At 39.1% G+C, this 25,420-nt stretch overlaps 1 protein-coding gene across 1 annotated transcript in view; it reads right to left on the bottom strand.

The window, feature by feature from the left end:
• Nucleotides 1–25,420, bottom strand: part of C2H10orf67 (chromosome 2 C10orf67 homolog) — an 84,685-nt gene that overhangs the window by 9,555 nt on the left and 49,710 nt on the right. Inside the window, 2 exon segments of the mRNA XM_073220180.1 lie at nucleotides 10,463–10,639; nucleotides 18,758–18,817. Of these exon segments, the coding sequence (XP_073076281.1) occupies nucleotides 10,463–10,639; nucleotides 18,758–18,817 (237 nt within the window).

Genomic DNA, 25,420 nt, shown 5'->3' with positions numbered 1-25,420 from the left:
ACTTTCTGAGTGAAGAAGTAATTGCCCATAATTTCTTATTTCAGCAACTGGATGAAGAATTGTCCTGTTCACTAAGATAAGTAAAAATAATAGGATTAGGGACAATTTTGTATGCTAGTTTTCTTTTTTTTTAATGAAGAAGAACTTGATAAATTCAGATTCAGACCTTCTGAGACTGAAGTACCCATGGCATGTTCATTCACATGAAGACATACAACAGGCAACTGGGGCAAGAGCCTGGAATTTGGAAATGGGGTTGATCCTAAAGATGCAGTTTAGAGTAATCAGTGTATTAGTTGAAGCTGACAACTTGGATGAAGTCATGAATGAAATGTATAGAAATAGAAAAGCAGAAAGTCAGGGATGGAAGCCTGTGTCCAGATGTAACTGACCTCACTGATGCAAGGAGCCTCAGGATTCACCCAGCCCTGAACCTGGACCCTAAACCAGTGCTCTTGCCTTAGTTCTTCAAACTCTAACTTCAACTCTATCTGTCCCCATAGTCCTAGAGAGCCCTTTAATGGTCCTAGAACTACCCAAATAATTGTTCCCTGAGTTGTCTACATAGTATCTTAAACTTCCTAGAGGAAACAACCTACCACCCCAACATTGCGACTCAGTTTTCCTAAGTCCCATGTAACAGGAAGCTAGTCAAAAACAAAGCCTAAGGCATAACAACAGCAATTAAACAAAAATAATGAAAAGTCTTTATTATCATTAACCTTCCTTGGATTAAAAAAATGAGGATCACCAAAGTGACGGAGGCATGCACTTTTCAGAAACCTTACACCTATTTGTTCTCAGACAAGGAGCATAGTACACTTGAGCCACCTCTCTGCCCAGACACAGGGAGTATAGAGTGATTCACAGCCATCTGGCTAACAGCAGAAGGACCCTGCCCCAAGCTTTGGGCACTTGCCCCTATGCTAATGGGCAAAAACCCAAATTGAAAGAATTAATCCACAGAAAGTTAAGAAAACAAATTGGTGAAACAAAACAAATTTCCATGTAGAAAGACATTTCTATTGATTTATTTCCCTATCTCAAAGTCATATCAGTAATTTAGTTTATAAAAATAAACCCTGTGTTTAAATTCATGTACAGTAATATCAGTTCCAATTTTCAAAGCTCCCTTCCTGGCTCTCATATAATGTTCAACTCTCAATAACTAGAGATAAGACTGTGCTGAAGCATATCTCCTATAAAGCAAATAATTATTCAATCTCTCCAAAGGACAATAATCTTACAATAAAGAAGATAGTTTCTCTTTTCATTAAAAAATAAAATAAAAGCATTGCCACATGTAGACTAGAGTGTTTGCTCTCTGGTTTGAGCTGAACTTTCAACTTTGCTACAGCATGTATATTGAATCCTGGGTCTGTCCACATTAAACTGTCATTTTGTTTTGTCAGCTGTTGACATTCTACTTTCTCTGGAATACACATGCTGGTCTTTATACGGCTACTTCATTGACAGGTGCAAACATCGGACTGTTAATAGATAGAGGTGAAGATGAATGATAAAATTAATATAAAAATGGATAACTTCCTAAGTGGGAAATTGTACATAAATAATTATAAAGATAATAAAAACTTATGATTAGAAATAATTAATCATAAATATTTCTTTTGCATTTGTATATATACTTACAACTAAAATTTCACAAAATTAAGAAATATGGTTCATTTATAATAGGTTAACATTATTTCCCATTTTTGAGCACTCTCAGAACATGTTTAAAAAAAACAACATTTAATAAACATAATTAACCATATTCCTTATCATATCCCTTTTCTTCTTGTCTTGTCAATGAGAGTCAATGCTTTCCTTTATTCCTCCTAATTTCCACAAACATTCCTCTTCTGAAACTTTGGCCATTCTTTCTGGGTTTAATGGCTCCTTGTCTCTCCTTTAAACCATTAAACATATTACTATCAAAACAATCATTCGGACTCACCATGAAGGAAGATAATCATCTGTCACTAAAATTTCATTAATCTTTGTTTTCTTTTTTTTTTATTGAAGTATCATTGATATACAATCTTATATTGGTTTCAAATGTACAACACAGTGGTTCAAAAGCTACCCCTCTAGTGCAGTTATTATTTATCAACATAGAAAGATGTTACAAAATCATTGATTATATTCTCCATGCTGTACTATCATCCCCATAAACAACTTATATTGTGATTGTGAATTATTGTGCCCCTTTATCTCCCTCAACCTCTCTCTCATCTGACCCCAACCACTCCTCCTTTGTAACCACTAGTCATTTCTCAGTGTCTGAGTCTACTGCTGTTTTGTTCTTTCTGTTTTGCTTTGTTTTATATTCCCAAATAAGTGAAATCATATGGTATCTCCACCTGGCTTATTTCACTGAGCATAATGCCCTCTACATCCATCCATGTTGTTGCAAAGGACAAGGTTTCTTTTCTTTTTAGGGCTGAATAATATTCCATTGTGAATATGTACCACATCTTCTTTATCCAGTCGTCTGTTGATGGACACTTAGGTTGCTTCCATATCTTGGCTATTGTAAATAGTGCAGTGATAAACATAGGGGTGCATATATCTTTTCAAATCAGGGATTGTGTTTCCGTCCAGTAAACTCTTAGAAATGGGATTACTAGATCAAATGGTATTTCTATTTTTAGTTTTTTGAGGAACCTCCATACTGCTTTTCACAGCAGTTGCACCAATTTACATTCCCACCAACAGTGGAGGAAGGTTTCCATTTCTCTGCATCCTTGCCAACATATGTTATTTCTTCTTTTGGATAGTGGCCATTCTAACTAGCATGAGATGATATCTCACTGTGGTTTTAATTTGCATTTCCCTGATGATTAGCAATGTGGAGCATCAGTTTCATTAATCTTAACTTTTATATTAACATTCTTTTTCTTTTCACCTTCTAAGCAAACAACTATTTTTAATCACCAGCAATGTGCTGGTGGGTGGTTGGTTGGGAAGAGGAGGGCAGGTGAAGAGAAGAAAACCTGCCTGGGTGCTTGCAATTTGGAGAGAAGAGACCAGAGAATCAAGAACATTAAGAATAAAATATGAGACCTTATGCAATCAAGTACTAATTGTGTAGGCCAAAAGCCAAAATGAAACATTTGTCTACATACACTATTAGTGATTTTTCTTCTAACAAAATTAATAAGCTAGAGTGTTCTTTCAAAAATAGGATAAGACTCCTCATCTGATGTGCCCCAAGGATGCCACTCTATGCCTGTCAAGAGGCTCTGAAACATCTTGACTGACAACTGATTATGAAGCCCTACTGAATCCAGGCTGATGCAGGCTATGTGAAAATCTCAAGCATGTCTTCTCAAAGGCTCCGAAGGCTACAAAAGCCTATGTGGGCTTGTACTCTTCACCTGGCTCCAAATCATCCTAGACTTTATGCTCACTGCAGGAAGTCAGGTATGTGGAAGCAGAATACATGTTGTCTATTAAAATATCCAATCTAAAGAATTTTTAATCAAAATTCTTCCATCATGGAAATGTCTCTATTAAAGATGATGAAGCCATTATTTATAAGAGCAAAAGCATAGAAATAGTATCTCAGAAAGGCACTAGTAAATTGACAGAAATTGATTAAGTGAATAGTGCTACTTCTATGACATGAAATATTGTATATAACTGATTATATATATTCAGTGACATTGAACAATCTTCCTGTGTCTTGTGTGGGCAAATTTGTATCAAGATTTGTCTGAAAGGATGGTCACAAGATGTTTTCAATAATTATTCCTGGGTGGCAGGATTCTTTTTTACTTTTTTTGACATTTCTTTATTGAGCAAGTTATTATTTATATAATAAGTATGAATCCATTTTATTAAAAAAAAATCAGACTTCTGGCTCCCACATGGGATGCAAAAAAAAAAAAATGCCACTCCCACAGTAACAAGAACAAAATCACAAATTTTCTTGAATCTGTCAGAAAACTGAGGTCACAACCAGGTAGCTGGAATTCCAAAGAGGAGTGGGACACATGCAGAGATGGGACTCATGAACAGTCTCATCTACAGCAGAAGCAGTGCCATGCCAGTTGCAATACAAGTCCTGAAGAGCAAGTATGGGTTAGCAAAGCAGTCTGAAGAAGCTGGGGCACATAGAGGGGAGTTCACCCTCATTCATAGCTTTCTTTCTTCTCTACCACTGATGCTCATGAGGAAAACTAAGGGCAGGGCAGAGACATGTTGACGGTGCAGGCTTGAGGAGGGAATCAGCTGCTGCTCGGAGAAAATCACCTTCCTTGGGCCCTTCTATCCTAGGAGGTAAGTCTTAAGCCCTCAAGAGGGAGGAATGCTGCCAAGTTTCTCACCAATTAGACTTGAGAAGGGTATCAGTGGAGAAGTACTAGGCACCAAGCCTCACCTTTTTCTTCCAGGGCTTTCCTTCCTGCTGGGAAGGGCAGCAAAGCCTCTTGCTTATAGGACATAGGTGAAGATATTATGACAGGGGAAAAAGAAAAGAAGAGGAAGCCCTCTGAGTGAGGGGTCAGTAATTGTTTTAGGCCTTAGAGTCTGAACGATACCAAGCAGAGGTTTCCCACTACCTCAAGAGGGACAGGGAACTCCTGCCCAAGGTCATCTTCAGATACAAGGTGGAGGGAGGAAGGGCAGAAGTCCTGAGAAAGCCCACCTCTGAGACCCAGGCACACAGCAATTCCCAAAGACAGAGTCTTTAGATTAGATTAGATTAGGGATTAGAACAACAGACAACCCTTTCTGCTTTCATTTATGGAGTAACAAACAATAGCACTCTACCACTCAGCAAGGGATGGGAGCAACAGGCCAGATTCAAAGATGACTCAAATCTTGGAGCTATCAGATGGAGACTTTAAAATAGCTATGATTAAAATATTAAAGAATTTAGGAGAAAAGGTGGACAACATGGATGATAAACAATAGGTAGGAAATTTCAGCAGAGAGCAAATACAAAAACAAGTCAAATTTAAATACTAGAAATGAAAAAGACAATTATACCAAAGATGAAGAATTTCTTTGATTGACACATCAGTAGCCTCAATACAGCTGAGGAAAACATTAGTGAATTTGAAGTTAGGTCAAAAGAAATCCTCAAAGTGAAACACAAAGAGGAAAAGGAAATTCAAAATTAATTAACAAAATATTCAAGAGTTATAAGACAATATAAAAGAGTCCAACATATAGGCAATTGGAGTTTCAAAAGCAGGAGGAGAGAGAATGGAGCAAAAGAAATAATTAAAGATCTGGTCATTATCTGTGTTTAATAAAAGATACCGTAAGTGGTTAATGAAAGATTTCAAAGCACTAATTCAAGAAGCTCAATCAGGAGAGAAAGAGAAAGAGGGAGTAGGGGATGGAGGCAGAGAGAGATACACACACAAAAAATACCCAAAGACACCTTGTAGTCTAACTGTTGAAAAGCAAAGATAAACTTTTTAAAGGCATTCCAAAATGGAAGACAAATTACAGAGAAACAAAGTTAAAATTTACAGTAGATATTTCCTCAGAAACTATGCAAGATGAAAGACAGTGGCCTAGAATTGTCAAAGTACTGAAACTGTCAACCAGCCTTCTAAATGCAGAAAAAAATCTGTCAAAAGAGAAGCCAAAATAAGTATTTTTTTCAGAAAAACAAAAGCTGACAGAATTCATTGCAAGCAGACCTAACTATAAGAAATGGAATATGTATTTTTTTTCTTATATTCAAGAGAAGAATGGATCTCACACTGAGATTGGTGAGGAGTTCTTCAAGCTATTTTCAAGATTTTTAAAAGCCCAAATAGAAGTGTACCTGATTGCCTAAAAAAGTTGCACAGGCTAACAAAATTTAAGAACTCTTTGGATTTGGTTTTCATTAAATCAATTCAGTGAAATATCACTGGTTATCTATCTAAGGCTGATCAGATATGCAGGTTAAGAGTAATATGTGATGGATGAATAAGCAAGGGAAACAACTTCAGTAAGTTCAGAGTTTTTTTGATAAACAAGCAGAGGATATAATGAGGAAAACAAAACAAAGGAGGTATTAAATGAAGAAAAGTTTAAGTACTACTTTCCATGAAATTATATTCCTTAGGAAAAAAGAAAATTGACCTGTGTTGTAAACTTGCCCCAGGGTTAGAGGAGAAAGCTAGGCCCTGGGGAAACCAGTCCTGTAGAGATCAGGGCTGGACAAACTGACAAGTTGGTAGAGACAGATCCAAGGAGGATGGCCAGCAGCCCAATGCCAGTGTCCAGTGGGGTGAATCTACCTCAAGCTTGACTCTGGCAAGCATCCATACTACAGCAGTTCTGTGACAGTTCTGTGATAGACTTCAGGACACCAAGCAGAAGAACTGGTATATGCAATGATGGCAGTTAGGATGAGGGACAGCATGCCAACCATTCAGTTTTCCAGGGGTAAGACCCACTTCTGGGCAGTGTCAGGACTCCAGTCAAATGACCTGGTGGTCACAACTGGCCTCAACTCCCCATGGAAACTCAAGAGAAACCAACAGTGGAAACCCAGGCAAATGGAATAAAGCAACACCATCCAGTGAGAGACAGGATGGCTGCTCCGGGCTCCTGAATGTCAAGGACAACAATTCTTCTGTTATCACCAAGGTAACATGTGGAGAGGACTTAGCATCTGCCCCATGGCTAAGAGTGTCTAGGGAAGAACAGAAATCGATACAAATCTCAAGTTTATCTTTTCCTGATTTCCACAGCAGTATCTCAGGTCCTTAGTTAAGTAAACCTAAAATATCATAAAGTCTACAAATAAAATGTTATAAATTGTTCCCTCCAAGAATAAACCAGAAGACAAAGCATAAAAGCCTTCAAGTGATTCTTAACAAATAACACTTTTTGTTGTCCAATAAATATTGCACATTATGTTCAGTAAATATTTCCATTTCTAAATAAACTTTAAGTGTGTACTTTATCATCAAACTACTCAGAATAAAATAATGTAGAAAGAAAAAGCCACTCTTCAGTTGAATTTTAAATATATTACTTCTATTGTCAACTTTGGTCTCTCAGAGCAAAATCTAAAAATGAATTAATTTTAGTGGTTAGTAAAATTTTTTATTAAAAAAACAATTACATGTATGATTTCAATGATCTCTACATTTTAAAATTATTTGTATTACAAGACAGGGAGCCAATATGATAAGGAATTTTTTTTGCATCAACATAATCTATCAATATACAGTAAATATCCTTTGAGAGCCTCTGAGGACCATGCACATGTCCAGGATCATCCTATCTCTGTATTACTCAGCCACTCAGTGCAGTCAGAACGATAAGCAAATAGTTCTCTGCAGAACTATTAACTGCCTGCTGTATTAAGCCAAGCCAAAGGAAAAAGGAATGGAATAATGAAACACTGAACAGATTGTATTATTTTCTTCTGCGATGGAGTTTATTTTCAACTTTATGTGCAATTTAATTAAATAAAAGGGTTGTTCTTATAAGAGAGCAATGGTAAATTTCAGAAAGAAAGATTTGTCCTTCACCCACCTGATCTATAGTACTATATATCTATCATAATCAGTCTATATCCTATAGTGATTTTTTAAATTACCAGCTTGCAGGGTGACTATGGTTATAATCGCATAATTATTGCAAAAATATTTTTCCTAAGAATTCTTGAATGTTAAAAGAATGATGTTCTAGAGTTTTATTGAAGTGTTTTACGCTGCACGAATCACTTTGTATTGAATGAACTTCAAGAATGGGAACATGATTGACTTTGTCCCATGTCCCATTTCCCACACACCAGGGTCCTGATGCTTTCTGCAGACCTAAGCGCATACCATATGTTCCATCAGCATAGACCAGGTTACCCCGTGGAAGCTTAGAAGTCTTCCAGGGAAGCATTTACTGGGTTCAACCTTAATTAACTAATTACCCTGGAGGAGGAGGGGCCCCTGGGCATGCAATTTAACTTTAACCTTGTTATATGAAACCTTAGTATTTGAAATGTTTCACAGATATCAAAAAATAAACTTGACACAAAAACACTGTACAAATACAAATTTGATATTGTGAAATCTTTCATAAATAGAAATCAGATGGCAATGTTCATATCGTGCTTTTCAGGCTGGCTAAACAGCCAGTTTATCACTGTGTACTCCACTGTGTGAAGCACGTGTGCTGTTCCCACCGAATGACACAGATTTCAAAAAATAAGTATGATTAATTAGATAAGCTAAATGACTGATGTAGAAAGTTCCTGCAGCAAGCTCCCTGTTTGGTCATTTAAACATGGTCAGTATTATAAAACCTTTCAAAGAGCATTTTTAAGAAGTCTGGCTACCTCAGTATAATAACATATTTAAAAGAGAGAAGTAGAAAAATTAAAACCAGTGTGCCTAATACATCGGGTTAAGCTACAGTGAGGAACATGCCACATGGGAAGGGTGACATTTATAATAAAAAACAAGGAGCATTTATAGTAATAAGGTTATTAGGAATAGCAAAAGTGTATTGACAGTAATAATGGTGAACTAAAAAAATATATTTCACTTTAAAATTAAGTCGATTAAAGATAAAAGCACCAGCTTATGTCATATCCTATTCTGACCCATCCAGTTTTACTTATTGTTACATATTAACTTCAGAATCTCTCCAGCTGACCAAACGGACTGTTAAGCTTTGGCAACACCAACACTCTGAGAAAATCCTATTGAAATGACACGTTCTCAGAGTCCCTGTCTGCTTTTGTCTCTCGAGTTCCTGGTGCACTTTCTGTGGGTGAGAACAAGGAGTATTTCTGCCCCTCATGGCTTTGATTTGGGAAGCTCACTCTCGAGCTGTAAATTGAGACCAGTGGGTTTCTAATCTGCAATTCCAGGATTTAGTTATGCTCTTGGGCTCGCTGTGGGGACTGGGTCGGCACCCCCTACTGCTGTGATCTTGGTCCCAGTGGGTGACCCTGTTCTGCAACCCTCCTGACCACCGCCTCAGAGCCTCAGACCACAGACCTCTGCCATGGGACCTGATTTCCTGGCATCTGACAGAACCTTCTGGAACAGGACACTACCTGGGCTGCAGGCTCACTAAGTCCAAGGTTTGGACTAGAGCCCCTCACCCAGAATGGCTGCTTTTCCCATCCAGGTCAGTAGGCAGCATTGCATACTCAGCCCAAGGGGCTGATTTTTTGTTTTGCTTTTTGTTTTTTTTAGTGGGGAGGAAAAATACTTCCCAAGACCTGGATTCTAAAAACCTTACTTCCAGTACCTAGGCACTGGTCAGTCATGCACCAAATTTCCACCCAAATGTCTTTACTGCCTTGGGAAATTCCACCAGTTTCCAGTTGTCTATACTTTGTAACTTTCTGCAAAGTGGAAATGGTTTTAGAGAATGCTTTTCCTCAACTCCTGGGGACTGACTACCACCAGTGTAACTAACCCCCAGCCCCTCTCTACCTGCTTCTTACCCCTCTCCTCTGCTGGGTATGGGCAGTGAGCCACTTACGTGGTTGGCTGGCCTGGGAAGCCTATTCCTTTCCCCACCCCCATTTACAGCAAGGATGACACAGGGAGCATGATTCTGTGTGGCTCCCTCATGCCCCATGTGTTAGGGTGGCAGATTCTGCCCCCTGTGGGAGAAGAAGGAAGAACATGGGACACATCGCAATGACAAGAGTACAGGAAATCAAAGCATGCAAGTGGAGAGACACTTCTAACCAAGGGCTCTACAATGACTACACATGTCACCAACTGGCTTGTAAGCTTTGACTAGCTACACTGAAAATTCACAGTGCCTACAGGATAGATGAATTTGTTTGGGAGAAAAACAACTATTCCCATAGCTAAAACACAAGAAAGTTCCCCATAGGATCATTATAAAGGGAGACCCTATATAACGCAGCGAACAGCACCTTGGCCATGTCTGCACAGTGAGCCAATGTTGAGTTGAACATCACAGAGCTACTTCTTAAAGTGCCCTTTTATTAGAGTAGTAGTACCACCATAGGTCCAAAGGGGGGAAGGTGGATGTGGAGAGTAACAGCATGTAATTCACTCTTGCATGTCTCTGATAGTAAGAGTTAGTCCAGTTGTTGATTTACAATATTATGAGCAAATAGACTGGAAGGACCTGAACATCCTTCTGGGGATCTTTAGTAACTTCTGATTGATGGTGGGCAGTAATGGGTTAGAGATTATACACCTAGAAAGGGCTTGGAATGAGGCTTCTCTATCTTGCTAATTTAATAGAGCCCCACTAAGGTTGGATGACTAAGCTGGTGATAATGGGGACATCCTCTTGGGCAAGTGAAGGGACCCAGCAAGGACACAGGGACAGAGGACAGCAGGCAGAGCCCCTGTGCACAGGTGTCCAGGGGGAGAGGGGAAACGGGTCTATGAGCTGGTGGGCCTTGCTGATGTTGGCCATGAGGGCCACTGCCTTTGCAACAGTGCTAACAGAGCAGCAGCTCCTGTGCAGAAAAAGGTGTCATAGGGGTGGGCTTAATTCTTACCACAGAGCCCTCTTCCTTTGAAGGCTGCTTTGGAGTCTTCACTTTTTTGGTCTTAGCAGGCAGTAAACTGATGGAGGGAGAATATGGCTTCAAAATGGCTGCACTCTGGGGTGGAATCCTTGGCTGTGAGAGCCACGGGGACAAGGCCACTTCTTTCACTTTCTCTAGTCTCGGGCTCTGGAGTGCAGGAAGAACCAGCTTTTTTTTTTAATTTTAATTTTAATTATATATATATATATTCTTTTTTTCAGGGAGGGGTGGGTAGGTGGAAGAGGTGAAGGGGATAAAGAGGCACAAAATCTCAATCATAATATAAATTAGTCACAGGATGAAAGTATAGCAAGAGAATATAGTCAATAAGCTATAACCAGTCTTTCTATGTTGACAGACAGTAACTATGCTAGTTGGGGTGAGCTTTTGATAATGTAGATCAAATGTCAAATCACTATGTTGTGTACTTGAAACCAATATAGTATTGTATATCAATTATATTTCAATAAAAAATGCTGTGAGTAATGCTGTATAGCTTAGTTTCATAATCTTAGTAACATTAGGGCCCAGAAGTTACCCTTATCAGGCTTAGGCAAGAGAAAGCAGTCATCATCAAAGAGGAATTCATCAGTGGAGGAACTGTCATGCACCAGAACTATCCATCATCTGATTCTATTCCCCTGTAGTTAATTTATTTTGTTATTGTGAGAGAAATTTTTATTCAAAACTTGTAAGAAGGCAGTGTGACCCCTTCTTACATGGTTAGAAGGTCCTAGAAAATGTTTCAATTTAGCAGATCTTACTTTTTCTAATAGTTTTATAATAAGCATATATGTGTTACATAATACATTACAACAATAAGTGTTTTAAAACAAATCGTTGGCTAATATGTAGCAGGGTACAGTAACTTTGAGTTGCCATGTGTTCTAGTTAAATCAACACTGTTATGAGTCTAGGAGGTCAGCTCAAACCAAAAGTGGCCACGGGTGAGTCCCTCCCAAACTGAAAACCTCAAAGGGAATTGGGCTAGAGGGTAAGTTGCAGGTTCAAGTCACTATAGGGTGGATCTTCTTTTTTTTTTTAATTTTTAATTTTTATTTTGGTATCATTAATCTACAATTACATGAAGAACATTATGTTTACTAGGCTCCCCCTTTGACCAAGTCCCCCCCACATATCCCTTCACAGTTGCTGTCCATCTGCGTAGTAAGATGCTGTAAAATCACTACTTGTCTGCTCTGTGTTGCACAGCCCTCCCCGTGCCCCCCACGTACTATACATGCTAATCATAATGCCCTCTTTCTTTTTCCCCGCCCTTATCCCTCTCTTCCCACCCATCCTCCCCAGTCCCTTTCCCATTGGTAACTATTAGTCCATTCTTGGGTTCTGTGATTCTGCTGCTGTTTTGTTCCTTCAGTTTTCCTTTGTTCTTATACTCCACATATGAGTGAAATCATTTGGTACTTGTCTTTCTCTGCCTGGCTGATTTCACTGAGTATAACAGCCTCTAGCTCCATCCTTGTTGTTGTGAATTGTAGGATCTGTTTTTTTCTTATGGCTGAGTAATATTCCATTGTGTATATGTACCATATTTTCTTTATCCATTCATCTACTGATGGACATTTAGGTTGCTTCCATATCTTGGCTATTGTAAATAGTGCAGTGATAAACATGGGGGTGCATCTGTCTTTTTCAAACTGGAGTGCTGCATTCTTAGGGTAAATTCCTAGGAGTGGAATTCCTGGGTCAAATGGTATTTCTATTTTGAGTATTCTGAGGAACCTCCATACTGCATTCCACAATGGTTGAACTAATTTACATTCCCACCAGCAGTGAAGGAGGGTTCCCCTTTCTCCACAACCTCGCCAACATTTGTTGTTGTTTGTCTTTTCGATGATGGCGATCCTTACTGATGTGAGGTGATATCTCATTGTGGTTTTAATTAGCATTTCTCTGATGATTAGCGATGTGGAGCATCTTTACATGTGCCTGTTGGCCATCTGGATTTCTTCTTTAGAGAACTGTCTATTCAGCTCTTCTGCCCATTTTTTAATTGGATTATTTGCTTTTTGTTTGTTGAGGTGTGTGAGCTCTTTATGTATTTTGGATGTCAATCCTTTATCAGATCTGTCATTTATGAATATATTCTCCCATACTGTAGGGTACCTTTTTGTTCTGTTGATGGTGTCCTTTGCTGTACAGAAGCTTTTCAGCTTGATATAGTCCCACTTGTTCATTTTTGCCTTTGTTTTCCTTGCCTGGGGAGATATGTTCACGAAGAAGTCACTCATGTTTATGTCCATGAGATTTTTGCCTATGTTTTTTTCTAAGAGTTTTATAGTTTCATGACTTACATTCAGGTCTTAGATCCATTTCAAATTTACTTTTATATATGGGGTTAGACAGTGATCCAGTTTCATTCTCTTCCATGTAGCTGTTCAGTTTTGCCAGCACCATCTGTTGAAGAGACTGTCCTTTCCCCATTGTATGTCCATGGCTCCTTTATTGTATATTAATTGGCCATATATGTTTGGGTCAATGTCTGGAGTCTCTATTCTCTTCCACTGGTCTGTGGCTCTGTTCTTGTGCCAGTACCAAATTGTCTTGATTACTGTGGCTTTGTAGTAGAGCTTGAAGTTGGAGAGCGAGATCCCCCCACTTTATTCTTCCTTCTCAGGATTGCTTTGGCTATTCGTGGTCTTTGGTGGTTCCATATGAATTTTTGAACTATTTGTTCCAGTTCATTGAAGAATGCTGCTGGTAATTTGATAGGGATTGCATCGAATCTGTATATTGCTTTGGGCAGGATGACCATTTTGACGATATTAATTCTTCCCAGGCAGGAGCATGGGATGAGTTTCCATTTGTTAGTGACCTCTTTAATTTCTCTTAAGAGTGTCTTGTAGTTTTCAGGGTGTAGGTCTTTCACTTCCTTGGTTAGGTTTATTCCTAGGTATTTTATTGTTTTTGATGCTATTGTGAATGGAGTTGTTTTCCTGATTCTCTTTCTATTAGTTCATTGTTAGTGTATAGGAAAGCCACAGATTTCTGTGTGTTAATTTTGTATCCTGCAACTTTGCTGTAGTCCAATATCAGTTCTAGTAGTTTTGGAGTGGAGTCTTTGGGGTTTTTATGTACAATATCATGTCATCTGCAAATAGTGACAGTTTGACTTCTTCTTTACCAATCTGGATTCCTTGTATGTCCTTGTTTTGTCTGATTGCCATAGCTAGGACCTCCAGTACTATGTTAAATAACAGTGGGGAGAGTGGGCATCCCTGTCTTGTTCCGGATCTCAGAGGAAAAGTTTTCAGCCTCTCACTGTTCAGTATGATGTTAGCTGTGGGTTTATCATATATGGCCTTTATTATGTTGAGGTACTTGCCCTCTATGCCCATTTTGCTGAGAGTTTTTATGAATGGTTGTTAAATTTTGTCGAATGCTTTTTCAGCATCTATGGAGATGATCATATAGTTTTTGTCCTTCTTTATGTTGATGTGGAGGATGATGTTGATGGATTTTCGAATGTTGTACTATCCTTGCATACCTGGGATAAATCCCACTTGGTCGTGGTGTATGATCCTCTTGATGTAGTTTTGAATTCGGTTTGCTAATATTTTGTTGAGTATTTTTGCATCTACGTTCATCAGGAATATTGCTCTGTAGATTTCTTTTTTGGTGTGGTCTTTGCATGGTTCTGGTATTAGGGTGATGTTGGCTTCATAGAATGAGTTTAGGAGTATTCCCTCCTCTTCTATTTTTTGGAAAACTTTAAGGAGAATGGTTATTTTGTCTTCTCTGTATGTCTGGAAAAATTGCGAAGTAAATCCGTCTGGCCCGGAGGTTTTGTTCTTGGGTAGGTTTTGATTACCGATTCAGTTTCGTTGCTGGTAATTGGTCTGTTAAGATTTTCTGTTTCTTTCTGGGTTAGTCTTGGAAGGTTGTATTTTTCTAGGAAGTTGTCCATTTCTTCTAGGTTTTCCAGCTTGTTAGCATATAAGTTTTCATAGTATTCTCTAATAATTCTTTGTATTTCTGTGGGGTCTGTCATGATTTTTCCTTTCTCGTTTCTGATTCTGTTGATGTGTGTTGACTCTCTTTTTCTCTTAATAATTCTGGCTAGAGGCTTATCTATTTTGTTTATTTTCTCAAAGAACCATCTCTTGGTTTCATTGATTTTTTCTATTGCTTTATTCTTCTCAATTTTATTTATTTCTTCTCTGATCTTTATTATGTTCCTCCGTCTGCTGACCTTAGGCCTCATTTGTTCATCTTTTTCCAATTTCAATAATTGTGACATTAGACTATTCATTTGGGATTCTTCTTCCTTCTTTAAATATGCCTGGATTGCTATATACTTTCCTCTTACGACTGCTTTTGCTGTGTCCCACAGAAGTTGGGGCTTTGTGTTGTTGTTGTCATTTGTTTCCATATATTGCTGGATCTCCATTTTAATTTGGTCGTTGATCCATTGATTATTTAGGAGCATGTTGTTAAGCCTCCATGTGTTTGTGAGCCTTTTTGCTTTCTTTGTACAATTTATTTCTAGTTTTATACCTTTGTGGTCTGAAAAGTTGGTTGGTAGGATTTCAATATTTTGGAATTTACTGAGGCTCTTTTTGTGGCCTAGTATGTGGTCTATTCTGGAGAATGTTCCATGTGCACTTGAGAAGAATGTGTATCCTGTTGCTTTTGGATGTAGAGTTCTATAGATGTCTATTAGGTCCATCTGTTCTAGTGTGTTGTTCAGTACCTCTGTGTCCTTACTTATTTTCTGTCTGATGGATCTATCCTTTGGAGTGAGTGGTGTGTTAAAGTCTTCCAAAATGAATGCATTGCATTCTATTTCCTCTTTTAACTCTGTTAGTATTTGTTTCACATATATTGTTGCTCCTGTATTGGGTGCATATATGTTTATAATGGTTATATCCTCTTTTTATCATTATGTAAAGTCCTTCTTTATCTCTTGTTACTTTCTTTATTTTGAAGTCTATTTTGTCTGATACTAGTATTGCAACACCTGCTTTTTTCTCTCTGTTGTTTGCATGAAATATCTTTTCCCATCCCTTGACTTTTAATCTGTGCCTGTCTTTGGGTTTGAGGTGAGTCTCTTGTAAGCAGCATATAGATGGGTCTTGCTTTTTTATCCATTCTATTACTCTGTGTCTTTTGATTGGTGCATTAAGTCCATTTGCATTTAGGATGATTATTGAAAGACATGTACTTATTGCCATTGCAGGCTTTAGATTCGTGGTTACCAAAGGTTCAAGGTTAGCTTTTTCCTCCTCCTCCTCTCTTCATATGTTGGATGTTTTGTTCTGTGCTCTTTTTAGGAGTGCTCCCATCTAGAGCAGTCCCTCTAAGATACCCTGTAGAGGTGGTTTGTGGGAGGCAAATTCCCTCAACTTTTGCTTGTCTGGGAATTGTTTAATCCCTCCTTCATATTTAAATGATAATCGTGCTGGATACAGTATCCTTGGTTCAAGGCCCTTCTGTTTCATTGCATTAAATATATCATGCCATTCTCTTCTGGCCTGTAAGGTTTCTGTTGAGAAGTCTGATGATAGCCTGAAGGGGTGTCCTGTGTAGGTGACCTTTTTTCTCTCTCTGGCTGCCTTCAGTACTCTGTCCTTGTCCTTGATCTTTGCCATTTTAGTTATTACGTGTCTTGGTGTTGTCCTCTTTGTGTCCCATCTCTCGGGAGTTCTGTGTGCCTCTGTAGTCTGAGCAACTATTTCCTCCCCCAGTTTGGGGAAGTTCTCAGCAATTATTTCTTCAAAGACTCTATCCCTTTTTCTCTCTCTTCTTCTTCTGGTGCCCCTATAATGTGGATATTGTTCCTTTTGGATTGGTCACACAGTTCTCTTAATATTGTTTCATTCCTGGAGATCCTTCTTTCTCTCTCTGCATCAGCTTCTATGCATTCTTGTTCTCTGGTTTCTATTCCATCAATGGCCTCTTGCATATTATCCATTCTGCTTATAAATCCTTCCAGAGTTTGTTTCATTTCTGTAATCTCCCTCTGGATGTCTGTAATCTCCCTCTGAACTTCATCCCTTTGCTCTTGCATATTTCTCTGCAGCTCTGTCAGCATGTTTATGATTTTTATTTTGAATTCTTTTTCAGGGAGACTGGTTAGGTCTGCCTCTGCAGATCCTTTCTCAGGTGTAACTATCTTGGACTGGACTAGATTTTTTTGCCTTTTCATGGTGATAGTGGTGGCTGTAGGCAGGTTGCGGGTGTGTCAGCTGGGAGAAGAAAGTCCTTTCCTGCTTGCTGGATGCCTTGCCCTTCTCCACTGCCTGTGATGGTTACCTGCACTCATGGAGCAGCCACCGGGTTAGTCCCGTAAGCTGCTGTGGAAGGGGTCTCCATCAGAGCAGCACGGAGCCCTACAGGGAGTGGCAGGCATGGCAGGTACACTCCTCTGTGCTAGCAGCACCCCTGCTGGGCAGCTGTGTGGCGGCAGTGGCCTTTGGGTTTGGCCCGGGCAGCTGTGCATTGGGCTGGGATTCCGGTCGGCTGCTAGGAATGCACCTGCTCCCTCTGGCTCTGCTGCAGGTGCGCGCGGGCCTCTACCGGGCTCCTCTGGCTCCACTGCTGCCGGTGCACATGAGCCACACCTGGGCTGTTTGGTCGTGCTGCTGTGGGCTTGCACAAACCTGTCCTGGTCCCCTCTGGCACCATTGGTGCACAGATCTGTTCCTCGTCCCTTCTGGCACCTCCACCCCCAGTGCGCGCCTCCACTCTCCCACTACTGGGCCAGTGTGTCGGGGTCTGCACCAGTTGGAGGAATGACTGGCAGGCTGCTTACTGCCATGAGGGGCTTCAGAGCTGCACTGCCTTCCCGGGTTTAGGGTGCCTAAGTTTCCCTGGAATCCCCAGCTGGTGGCTGAGTGTGCCGGGGCAACTTCATCCAGCTATGGGGTCCCTGTCTCTTTAAGACTTGCAGGAAGCACTCACTCTTCTTTTGTCTCAGGGTGCCGGTTGCGGGGACCTGCCCACAGGTCTTGTTTTTCCATTTCTCTAATATCCAGCACCCCATGCACCTTGTGTCTGCATTCTGGGTGTGGATTTCTAGAGCTTGTTGTTTAGCAGTCCTGGGCTTTCACTCCCTCCCCATTCTGACTCCTTTATTCCCACTGGGTTTTGGAGTGGGGCAGCGTTTGGGTCCCACCTGGCCACGGCTTGTATCTTACCCCCTTCATGTGATGTTGAGTTCTCACAGATGTAGATGTATCCTGGTTGTTGTATTGCATCCACTGATGTCTCTTTTAGGAATAGTTGTATTTATTGTATTTTCATAAATATATATGTTTTGGGGAGGAGATTTCCTCCGAACTACTCATACCGCCATCTTCCTGTGATCCCCCAAGAACCAGCTTTTTAATTTTCACTTTATTCCTCAGATGCATCCCTTTCTTTTAGTCCCTTGCCCTCCCCAGAGCTGGAACCACATGGTTGAATGTTTCAGTCCCATGGGGCATGGCTCTGTTTTTGCTTCCAGACCCCTGTGCCTCCTGGCCTGATTTAATTTGCAGGCTGGACCTGTTTGCCCACTCCTCCTGTTGATGTTTGTGTCCTAAGAAAAACATTCCAACAGATCCATGTTTTCTGGAAGTAAGAAGAAAGGTAGACTGTGGGGTGGGCTGAGGTGGTGGCCTGAGGTTTGTGTCCATTTGTAAGAAGGTGGGAAACAGAAGGGAGGAGCAAAGAGGTGGGAATCTGAAGCCATAGGCAATTGACCCTAAGGACCTGCAACCAGGAGACTCCTGCAAGGCTTGGTTCTCCCAGTTCATGACCTACCGGCTAACACACTCCCAGCTCAGGCCCTCCCACTCACACTCTCCCAGTTCAAACCCTCCTGACTTACACCCTCCCGGATCACAGCCTCCCGGCTCACACTGTCCTGGCTCACACCCTTCTGGTTCACACCCTCTCCACTCATACTCTCTCGGCTCACACCCTCCTGGCTTACACCATCCAGGCTCACACCATTCTGGTTCACACCCTTCTGGCTCATACCCTTCTGGCTCACAGCTTCCTGGCTCACACCATCCTGGCTCACACCATCCTGCCTCACACCATCCTGCCTCACACCCTCCCTTCCTCCTCCCTGCTCTGAGTCACCAGCCTCCTGATCTCCCACACATACTTCTTGTCTCATTTTTAGGCATTTTCTCTCCTTCAAACTCAGATGTTGGCAAATAAAAAGCCTTGTCATGGCATGTATACATTCTTTAGCTCAGATGCCAAAGTAACAAGCACAGAATAAAAGAAAAAAAAGAAAAGAAAGTTGGAAACCTTGACACTCAGGCTTTCAAACTTTCTTCTCATTTCCATGTCCTCTTTCTGTTTATCAATCTGTGAAATTGAAAACCTGTGTCAGTTGTCATCATTTTCAAAGATTGTAAAGGAAAACTTTCTATAAAACTTCCTAAAACAATGAAAGAGTGGCATTGTAAACCATGGACTGCCAGAACCATTCTGGGAATATGGTATAATGTTGCATACAAATTAGAAGAGAAAATAAAGTCATGCCCTGAAAAAAAGCACTTCAAAAGAAGTGAACATAAACAGATAAAATTATAAAGTCATCAGCATTTGTTCACTGCTTTAAGCATAATTATAAAGAAACACACATTGTTTGCTTATGTAGTGATAATTTATTTTATATATGATAGCTGTAAGACCCAGACTTTAAAAGATTTTTTTGGAGAAATTTCAGATAATTTAATAGTCAACTATTACAAAAAATAGTAATGTAATGAATAAAATTTCAGTTTAAAAGTTAATTCTAATTTTCAAGCTTACAAGTCATTTTATAAAATACATATGTGTGTGTATATATATATATACATACATACATACATACATAGTCTGGGGAAAGGAAATCCTGGGGCAAAATACCTCTAAAGTCCGAAATCAGTCAAAGGGAGAAATAAACTTTAAAATTCATTTATTACTTACAAACTGCAGTCCAGGGCCTTCTCTCTTTCCTGCTCCAGCAGAAGCCAAACCAGCTCTCCCCTTCACCTCTCAGGTACAGGTAAGCCCTCCTTGCCCAGGTAATTACCCACTGGCATGGAGATGAACTTCTCTCCACCCCTGAGGATATGCAAATAAACTAAAGCCAGGAGAGATATTCTGGAAATGTTACACTTTTGCCCACAATATATATATATATATTTAAATTGAGATACAATTGACATATAACATTATTTCAGTTTCAAGTGTACAACACAATGATTCAATATTTATATATATTGCAAAATGGCCACTGCAATGTCTTGTTAACATGTGTCACCACACAGTTACAATCTTTTTTATCTTGTGATGAGACAATCTCTTTTAGCACTTTCAAATATGTGGTACAGTATTTGTCAAATTGAGGACGTTTCCTTCTACTCCTAGTTTTCTGCGAGTTTCTATCATGAATGGCTATTGAATTTTTGCCACTTTCTTGTGCAGCTATTGAAATTACTGTGTTTTTTCTCCTTTATCCTATAATATGGTGAAATACTTTGTTTTTTGAATGTTAAAGCAATTTTGTATTCCTGAATAAACCCCACTTCTCATGACCTATTATACATTTTATATACTACTGCATTCAGTTTGCTGACAGCTGCGGAATTTGAATCTACGTTTATAAGGGATTTGTTCTCTAAATTTTCTTTTTTTCTTTTCAGTGTTGTGTTTTGGGTCTTAGAGTTTTGCTGGTGCCATAGAATGAACTGGGAAGTTGTATTCACATGTAATTATGAGAAATAACACAGCAGGATTTGTGATACTTTTTACCCAGTTTCCCCTAAGGGTAACATCTTATAAAGCTACAGTACAGTATCACAACCAGGATATGGACATGGACACACTCCACCAATCTTCTTCAGATTTCCCTAGTCCACCTTTATATGTATAATCACTGCAAAGATCCCTTGCCTTTTATATGCACACCTACTTCCCTCACTATGTCCCTCCTCCATCCTTACCCCTGGAAACCACTAATTGGTTGTCCATTTCTAAAACTTTGCCTTTTCCAAAGTGTTATAAAAATGAATTATACAATATGTAACCTTTTGAGATTTTTTTTCATTCATCATCATTCCCTTGGGATTCATCCAAGTTGTTGGTGTATCAGTAGTTTATTCCTTTTTATTGCTGAGTAGTGTGGTATAGATGTACCACAGTTTAGCCATTCACCTATTTAAGGATCTGTGGGTTGCTTCCTTCTTTGACAATGATGAATAGTCATCAAAGCTGTTTTAAACATTTGGGTACAGTTTGTGTGTCTGTGTGTGCATGTCTTTATTTCTCTGGGAGAATGTATAAGAATGCAATTGCTCGGTTCTATTCTGTTTTTTTTTTAAACTTCCTACTTACCCAGTTATCCAGTTTCTCTGCATCCCTGCCAGCATTTACTGTTGGTGATATTTTTTTTTCAGTTGTTCCATGCTTTTCTCTTTTTTAAAAAATTATATTTTTCTTTTTTTTAATGTTGTTATCATTAATATACAATTACATGAAGAACATTATGTTTGCTAGGGTCTCCCCTTCACCAAGTCCCCCCCCCCACAAACCCCATTGCAGTCACTGTCCATCAGTGTAGTAAGATGTTGTAGAGTCACTACTTGTCTTCTCTGTGTTGTACAGCCCTCCCTATTACTCTCCCCCCACATTATACATGTGAATCGTAAAACCTCCTTTCTTCTTCCCAACCCTTATCCCTCCCTTCCCTTCCATTCTCCCTAGTCCCTTTCCCTTTGGTAACTGTTAGTCCATTCTTGGGTTCTGTGATTCTGCTGCTGTTTTATTCCTTCAGTTATTCTTTGTTCTTATACTCCACAGATGAGTGAAATCATTTGGTATTTGTCTTTCTCCACTTCGCTTATTTCACTGAGCATAATACCCTCTAGCTCCATCCATATTGTTGCAAATGGTAGGATTTGTTTTCTTTTTATGGCTGAATAATATTCCATTGTGTATATGTACCACATCTTTATCCATTCATCTACTGATGGACACTTAGGTTGCTTCCATTTCTTAGCTATTGTAAACAGTGCTGCAATAAACATAGGGGTGCATCTGTCTTTTTCAAACTGTGCTGTTGCATTCTTAGGGTAAATTCCTAGAAGTGGAATTCCTGGGTCAAATGGTATTTCTATTTTGTGCATTTTGAGGAACCTCCATACTGCTTTCCACAATGGTTGAACTAATTTACATTCCCGCCAGCAGTGTAGGATGGTTCCCTTTCCTCCACAACTTTGCCAACATTTGTTGTTGTTTGTCTTTTGGATGGTAGCCATCCTTACTGGTGTGACATGATATCTCATTGTGGTTTTAATTAGCATTTCTCTGATATCTAGTGATGTGGAGCATCTTTTCATGTGTCTGTTGGCCATCTGAATTTCTTCATTGGAGAACTGTCTGTTGAGCTCCTATGCCCATTTTTTAATTGGATTATTTGCTTTTTGTTTGTTGAGGTATGTGAGCTCTTTATATATTTTGGATGTCAATCCTTTATCGGATCTGTCATTTATGAATATATTCTCCCATACTGTAGGATACCTTTTTGTTCTATTGATGGTGTCCTTTGCTGTACAGAAGCTTTTCAGCTTGATATAGTCCCACTTGTTCATTTTTGCTTTTGTTTTCCTTGCCCAGGGAGATATGTTCATGAAGAAGTCACGCAAGTTTATGTCCAAGAGATTTTTGCCTATGTTTTTTTCTAAGAGTTTTCTGGTTTCATGACTTACATTCAGGTCTTTGATCCATTTCGAATTTACTTCTGTGTATGGAGTTAGACAGTGATCCAGTTTCATTCTCTTCCATGTAGCTGTCCAGTTTTGCCAGCACCATCTGTTGAAGAGACTGTCATTTCCCCACTGTATGTCCATGGCTCCTTTATTGTATATTAATTGACCATATATATTTGGGGTAATGTCTGGAGGCTCTATTCTGTTCCACTGGTCTGTGGCTCCGTTCTTGTGCCAGTACCAAATTGTCTTGATTACTATGGGTTTGTAGTAGACCTTGAAGTTGGGGAGCGAGATCCCCCCCACTTTATTCTTCCTTCTCAGGATTGCTTTGGCTGTTCAGGGTCTTTGGTGTTTCCATAGAATTTTTGAATTATTTGTTCCAGTTCATTGAAGAATGTTGCTGATAATTTGATAGGGATTGCATCAAATCTGTATATTGCTTTGGGCAGGATGGCCATTTTGATGATATTAATTCTTCCTAGCCAAAAGCATGGGATGGGTTTCCATTTGTTAATGTCCTCTTTAACTTCTCTTAAGAGTGTCTTATAGTTTTTAGGGTATAGGTCTTTCACTTCTTTGGTTAGGTTTATTCCTAGGTATTTTATTCTTTTTGATGCAGTTGTGAATGGAATTGTTTTCCTGATTTCTCTTTCTATTGGTTCATTGTTAGTGTAAAGGAAAACCACAGATTTCTCTGTGTTAATTTTGTATCCTGCAACTTTGCTGTATTCCGATATCAGTTCTAGTAGTTTTGGAGTGAAGACTTTAGGGTTTTTTATGTATAATATTGTGTCATCTGCAAATAGTGACAGCTTAACTTCTTCTTTACCAATCTGGATTCCTTGTATTTCTTTGTTTTGTCTAATTGCCGTGTCTAGGACCTCCAGTACTATGTTAAATAACAGTGGGGAGAGTGGGCATCCCTGTCTAGTTCCTGATCTCAGAGGAAAAGCTTTCAGCTTCTTGTTGTTCAGTATGATGTTAGCTGTGGGTTTATAGTATATGGACTTTATTATGTTGAGGTACTTGCCCTCTATACCCATTTTGCTGTGAGTTTTTATCATGAATGGATGTTGAATTTTGTTGCATGCTTTTTCAGCATCTATAGAGATGATCATGTGGTTTCTTTCCTTCTTTTTGCTTATGCGGTGGATGATATTGATGGATTTTCGAATGTTGTACCATCCTTGCATCTCTGGGATGAATCCCACTTGGTCATGTTGTATGATCTTTTTGATATATTTTTGAATTAGGTTTGCTAATATTTTTTTGAGTATTTTTGCATCTACGTTCATCAGGGATATTGGTCAGTAATTTTCTTTTTTGGTGGGGTCTTTGCCTGGTTTTGGTATTTGGGTGATGTTGGCTTCATAGAATGAATTTGGGAGTATTCCCTCCTCTTCTATTTTTTGGAAAACTTTGAGGAGACTCAGTATTATGTCTTCCCTGTATGTCTGATAAAATTCCGAGGTAAATCCGTCTGGCCCAGGGGTTTTGTTCTTGGGTAGTTTTTTGATTACCACTTCAATTTCTTTGCTCGTAATTGGTTTGTTTAAATTTTGTGTTTCTTCCTTGGTCAGTCTTGGAAGGTTGTATTTTTCTAATAAGTTGTCCATTTCTTATAGGTTTTCCAGCTTGTTAGCATATAGGCTTCCATAGTAGTCTCTAATACTTCTTTGTATTTTGGTTGAGTCTGTTGTGATTTTTCCATTCTTGTTTCTGATTCTGTTGATGTGTGTTGGTTCTCTTTTTCTCTTACTAAGTCTGGCTAGGGGCTTATCTTTTTTGTTTATTTTCTCAAAGAACCAGCTCTTGGTTTCATTGATTTTTTCTGTTGTTTTATTCTTCTCAATTTTGTTTATTTCTTCTCTGATCTTTATTATGTTCATCCTTCTGCTGACTTTAGGCCTCATTTGTTCTTCTTTTTTTCAATTTCAATAATTACGATGTTAGACTATTCATTTGGGTTTGTTCTTCCTTCTTTAAGTATGCCTGGATTGCTATATACTTTCCTCTTAAGACTGCTTTCACTGTGTCTCACAGAAGTTGGGGCTTTGTGTTGTTGTCATTTGTTTCCATATATTCTCTGATCTCTATTTTAATTTGTTTGTTGATCCATTGATTATTTAGGAGCATGTTGTTAGGCCTCCATGTGTTTGTGAGCCTTGTTGTTTTCTTTGTACAATTTATTTATATTTTTATACCTTTGTGGTCTGAAAAGTTGGTTTGTAGAATTTCAATCTTTTGGAATTTACTGCAGCTCTTTTGTGGCCTACTATGTGGTCTATCCTGGAGAATGTTCCATGTGCACTTGAGAAGAATGTGTATCTTGTTGCTTTTGGATGTAGAGTTCTATAGATGTCTATTAGGTCCATCTGTTCTAGTGTATTGTTCAGTGCCTCTGTGTCCTTGTTTATTTTGTGTCCGGTGGATCTATCCCTTGGGGTGAGTGGCGTGTTGAAGTCTCCTAAAATGAATGCATTGCATTCTATTTCCTCCTTTAGTTCTGTTAGCATTTGTTTCACATATGCTGGTGCTCCTGTGTTGGGTGCATATAGATTTATAATGGTTATATCCTCTTGTTGGACTGATCCCTTTATCATTATGTAATGTCCTCCTTTATCTCTTGTTACTTTCTTTGTTTTGAAGTCTATTTTGTATGATACAAGTACTGCAACACCTGCTTTTTTCTCCCTGTTGTTTGCATGAAATATCTTTTCCATCCCTTGACTTTTAGTTTGTGCATGTGTTTGGGTTTGAGGTGAGTTTCTTGTAAGCAGCATATAGACAGGTCTTGCTTTTTTATCCATTCTAGTACTCTGTGTCTTTTGATAGGGACATTCAGTCCATTTACACTTAGGGTGATTATTGAAAGATATGTACTTATTGCCATTGCAGGCTTTAGATTCGTGGTTACCAAAGGTTCAAGGTTAGCTTCTTTAGTATCTTAGTGTCTAACTTAATTCACTTATTGAGCAGTTATAAACAGTGTCTGGTGATTCTTTATTTCTCTCCCTTCTTATTCCTTCTCCTCCATTCTTTATCTGTTGGGTGTTTTATTCTGTGCTCTTTTGTGTTTCCTTTGACTGCTTTTGTGGGTAGTTGATTTTATTTTTTGCCTTTAGTTAGTATTTGGTTGGTCTGCTGTCTTTGCTGTGATTTTATTTTCTCTGGTGACATCTATTTTGTCTTAGGAGTGCTCCCATCTAGA

This window comes from Manis javanica, chromosome 2 (genome assembly GCF_040802235.1).
Source record: "Manis javanica isolate MJ-LG chromosome 2, MJ_LKY, whole genome shotgun sequence".
In the NCBI taxonomy this organism is placed as follows: Eukaryota; Metazoa; Chordata; class Mammalia; order Pholidota; family Manidae; genus Manis; species Manis javanica.
This window is presented reverse-complemented; position numbering and strand designations above follow the sequence as displayed.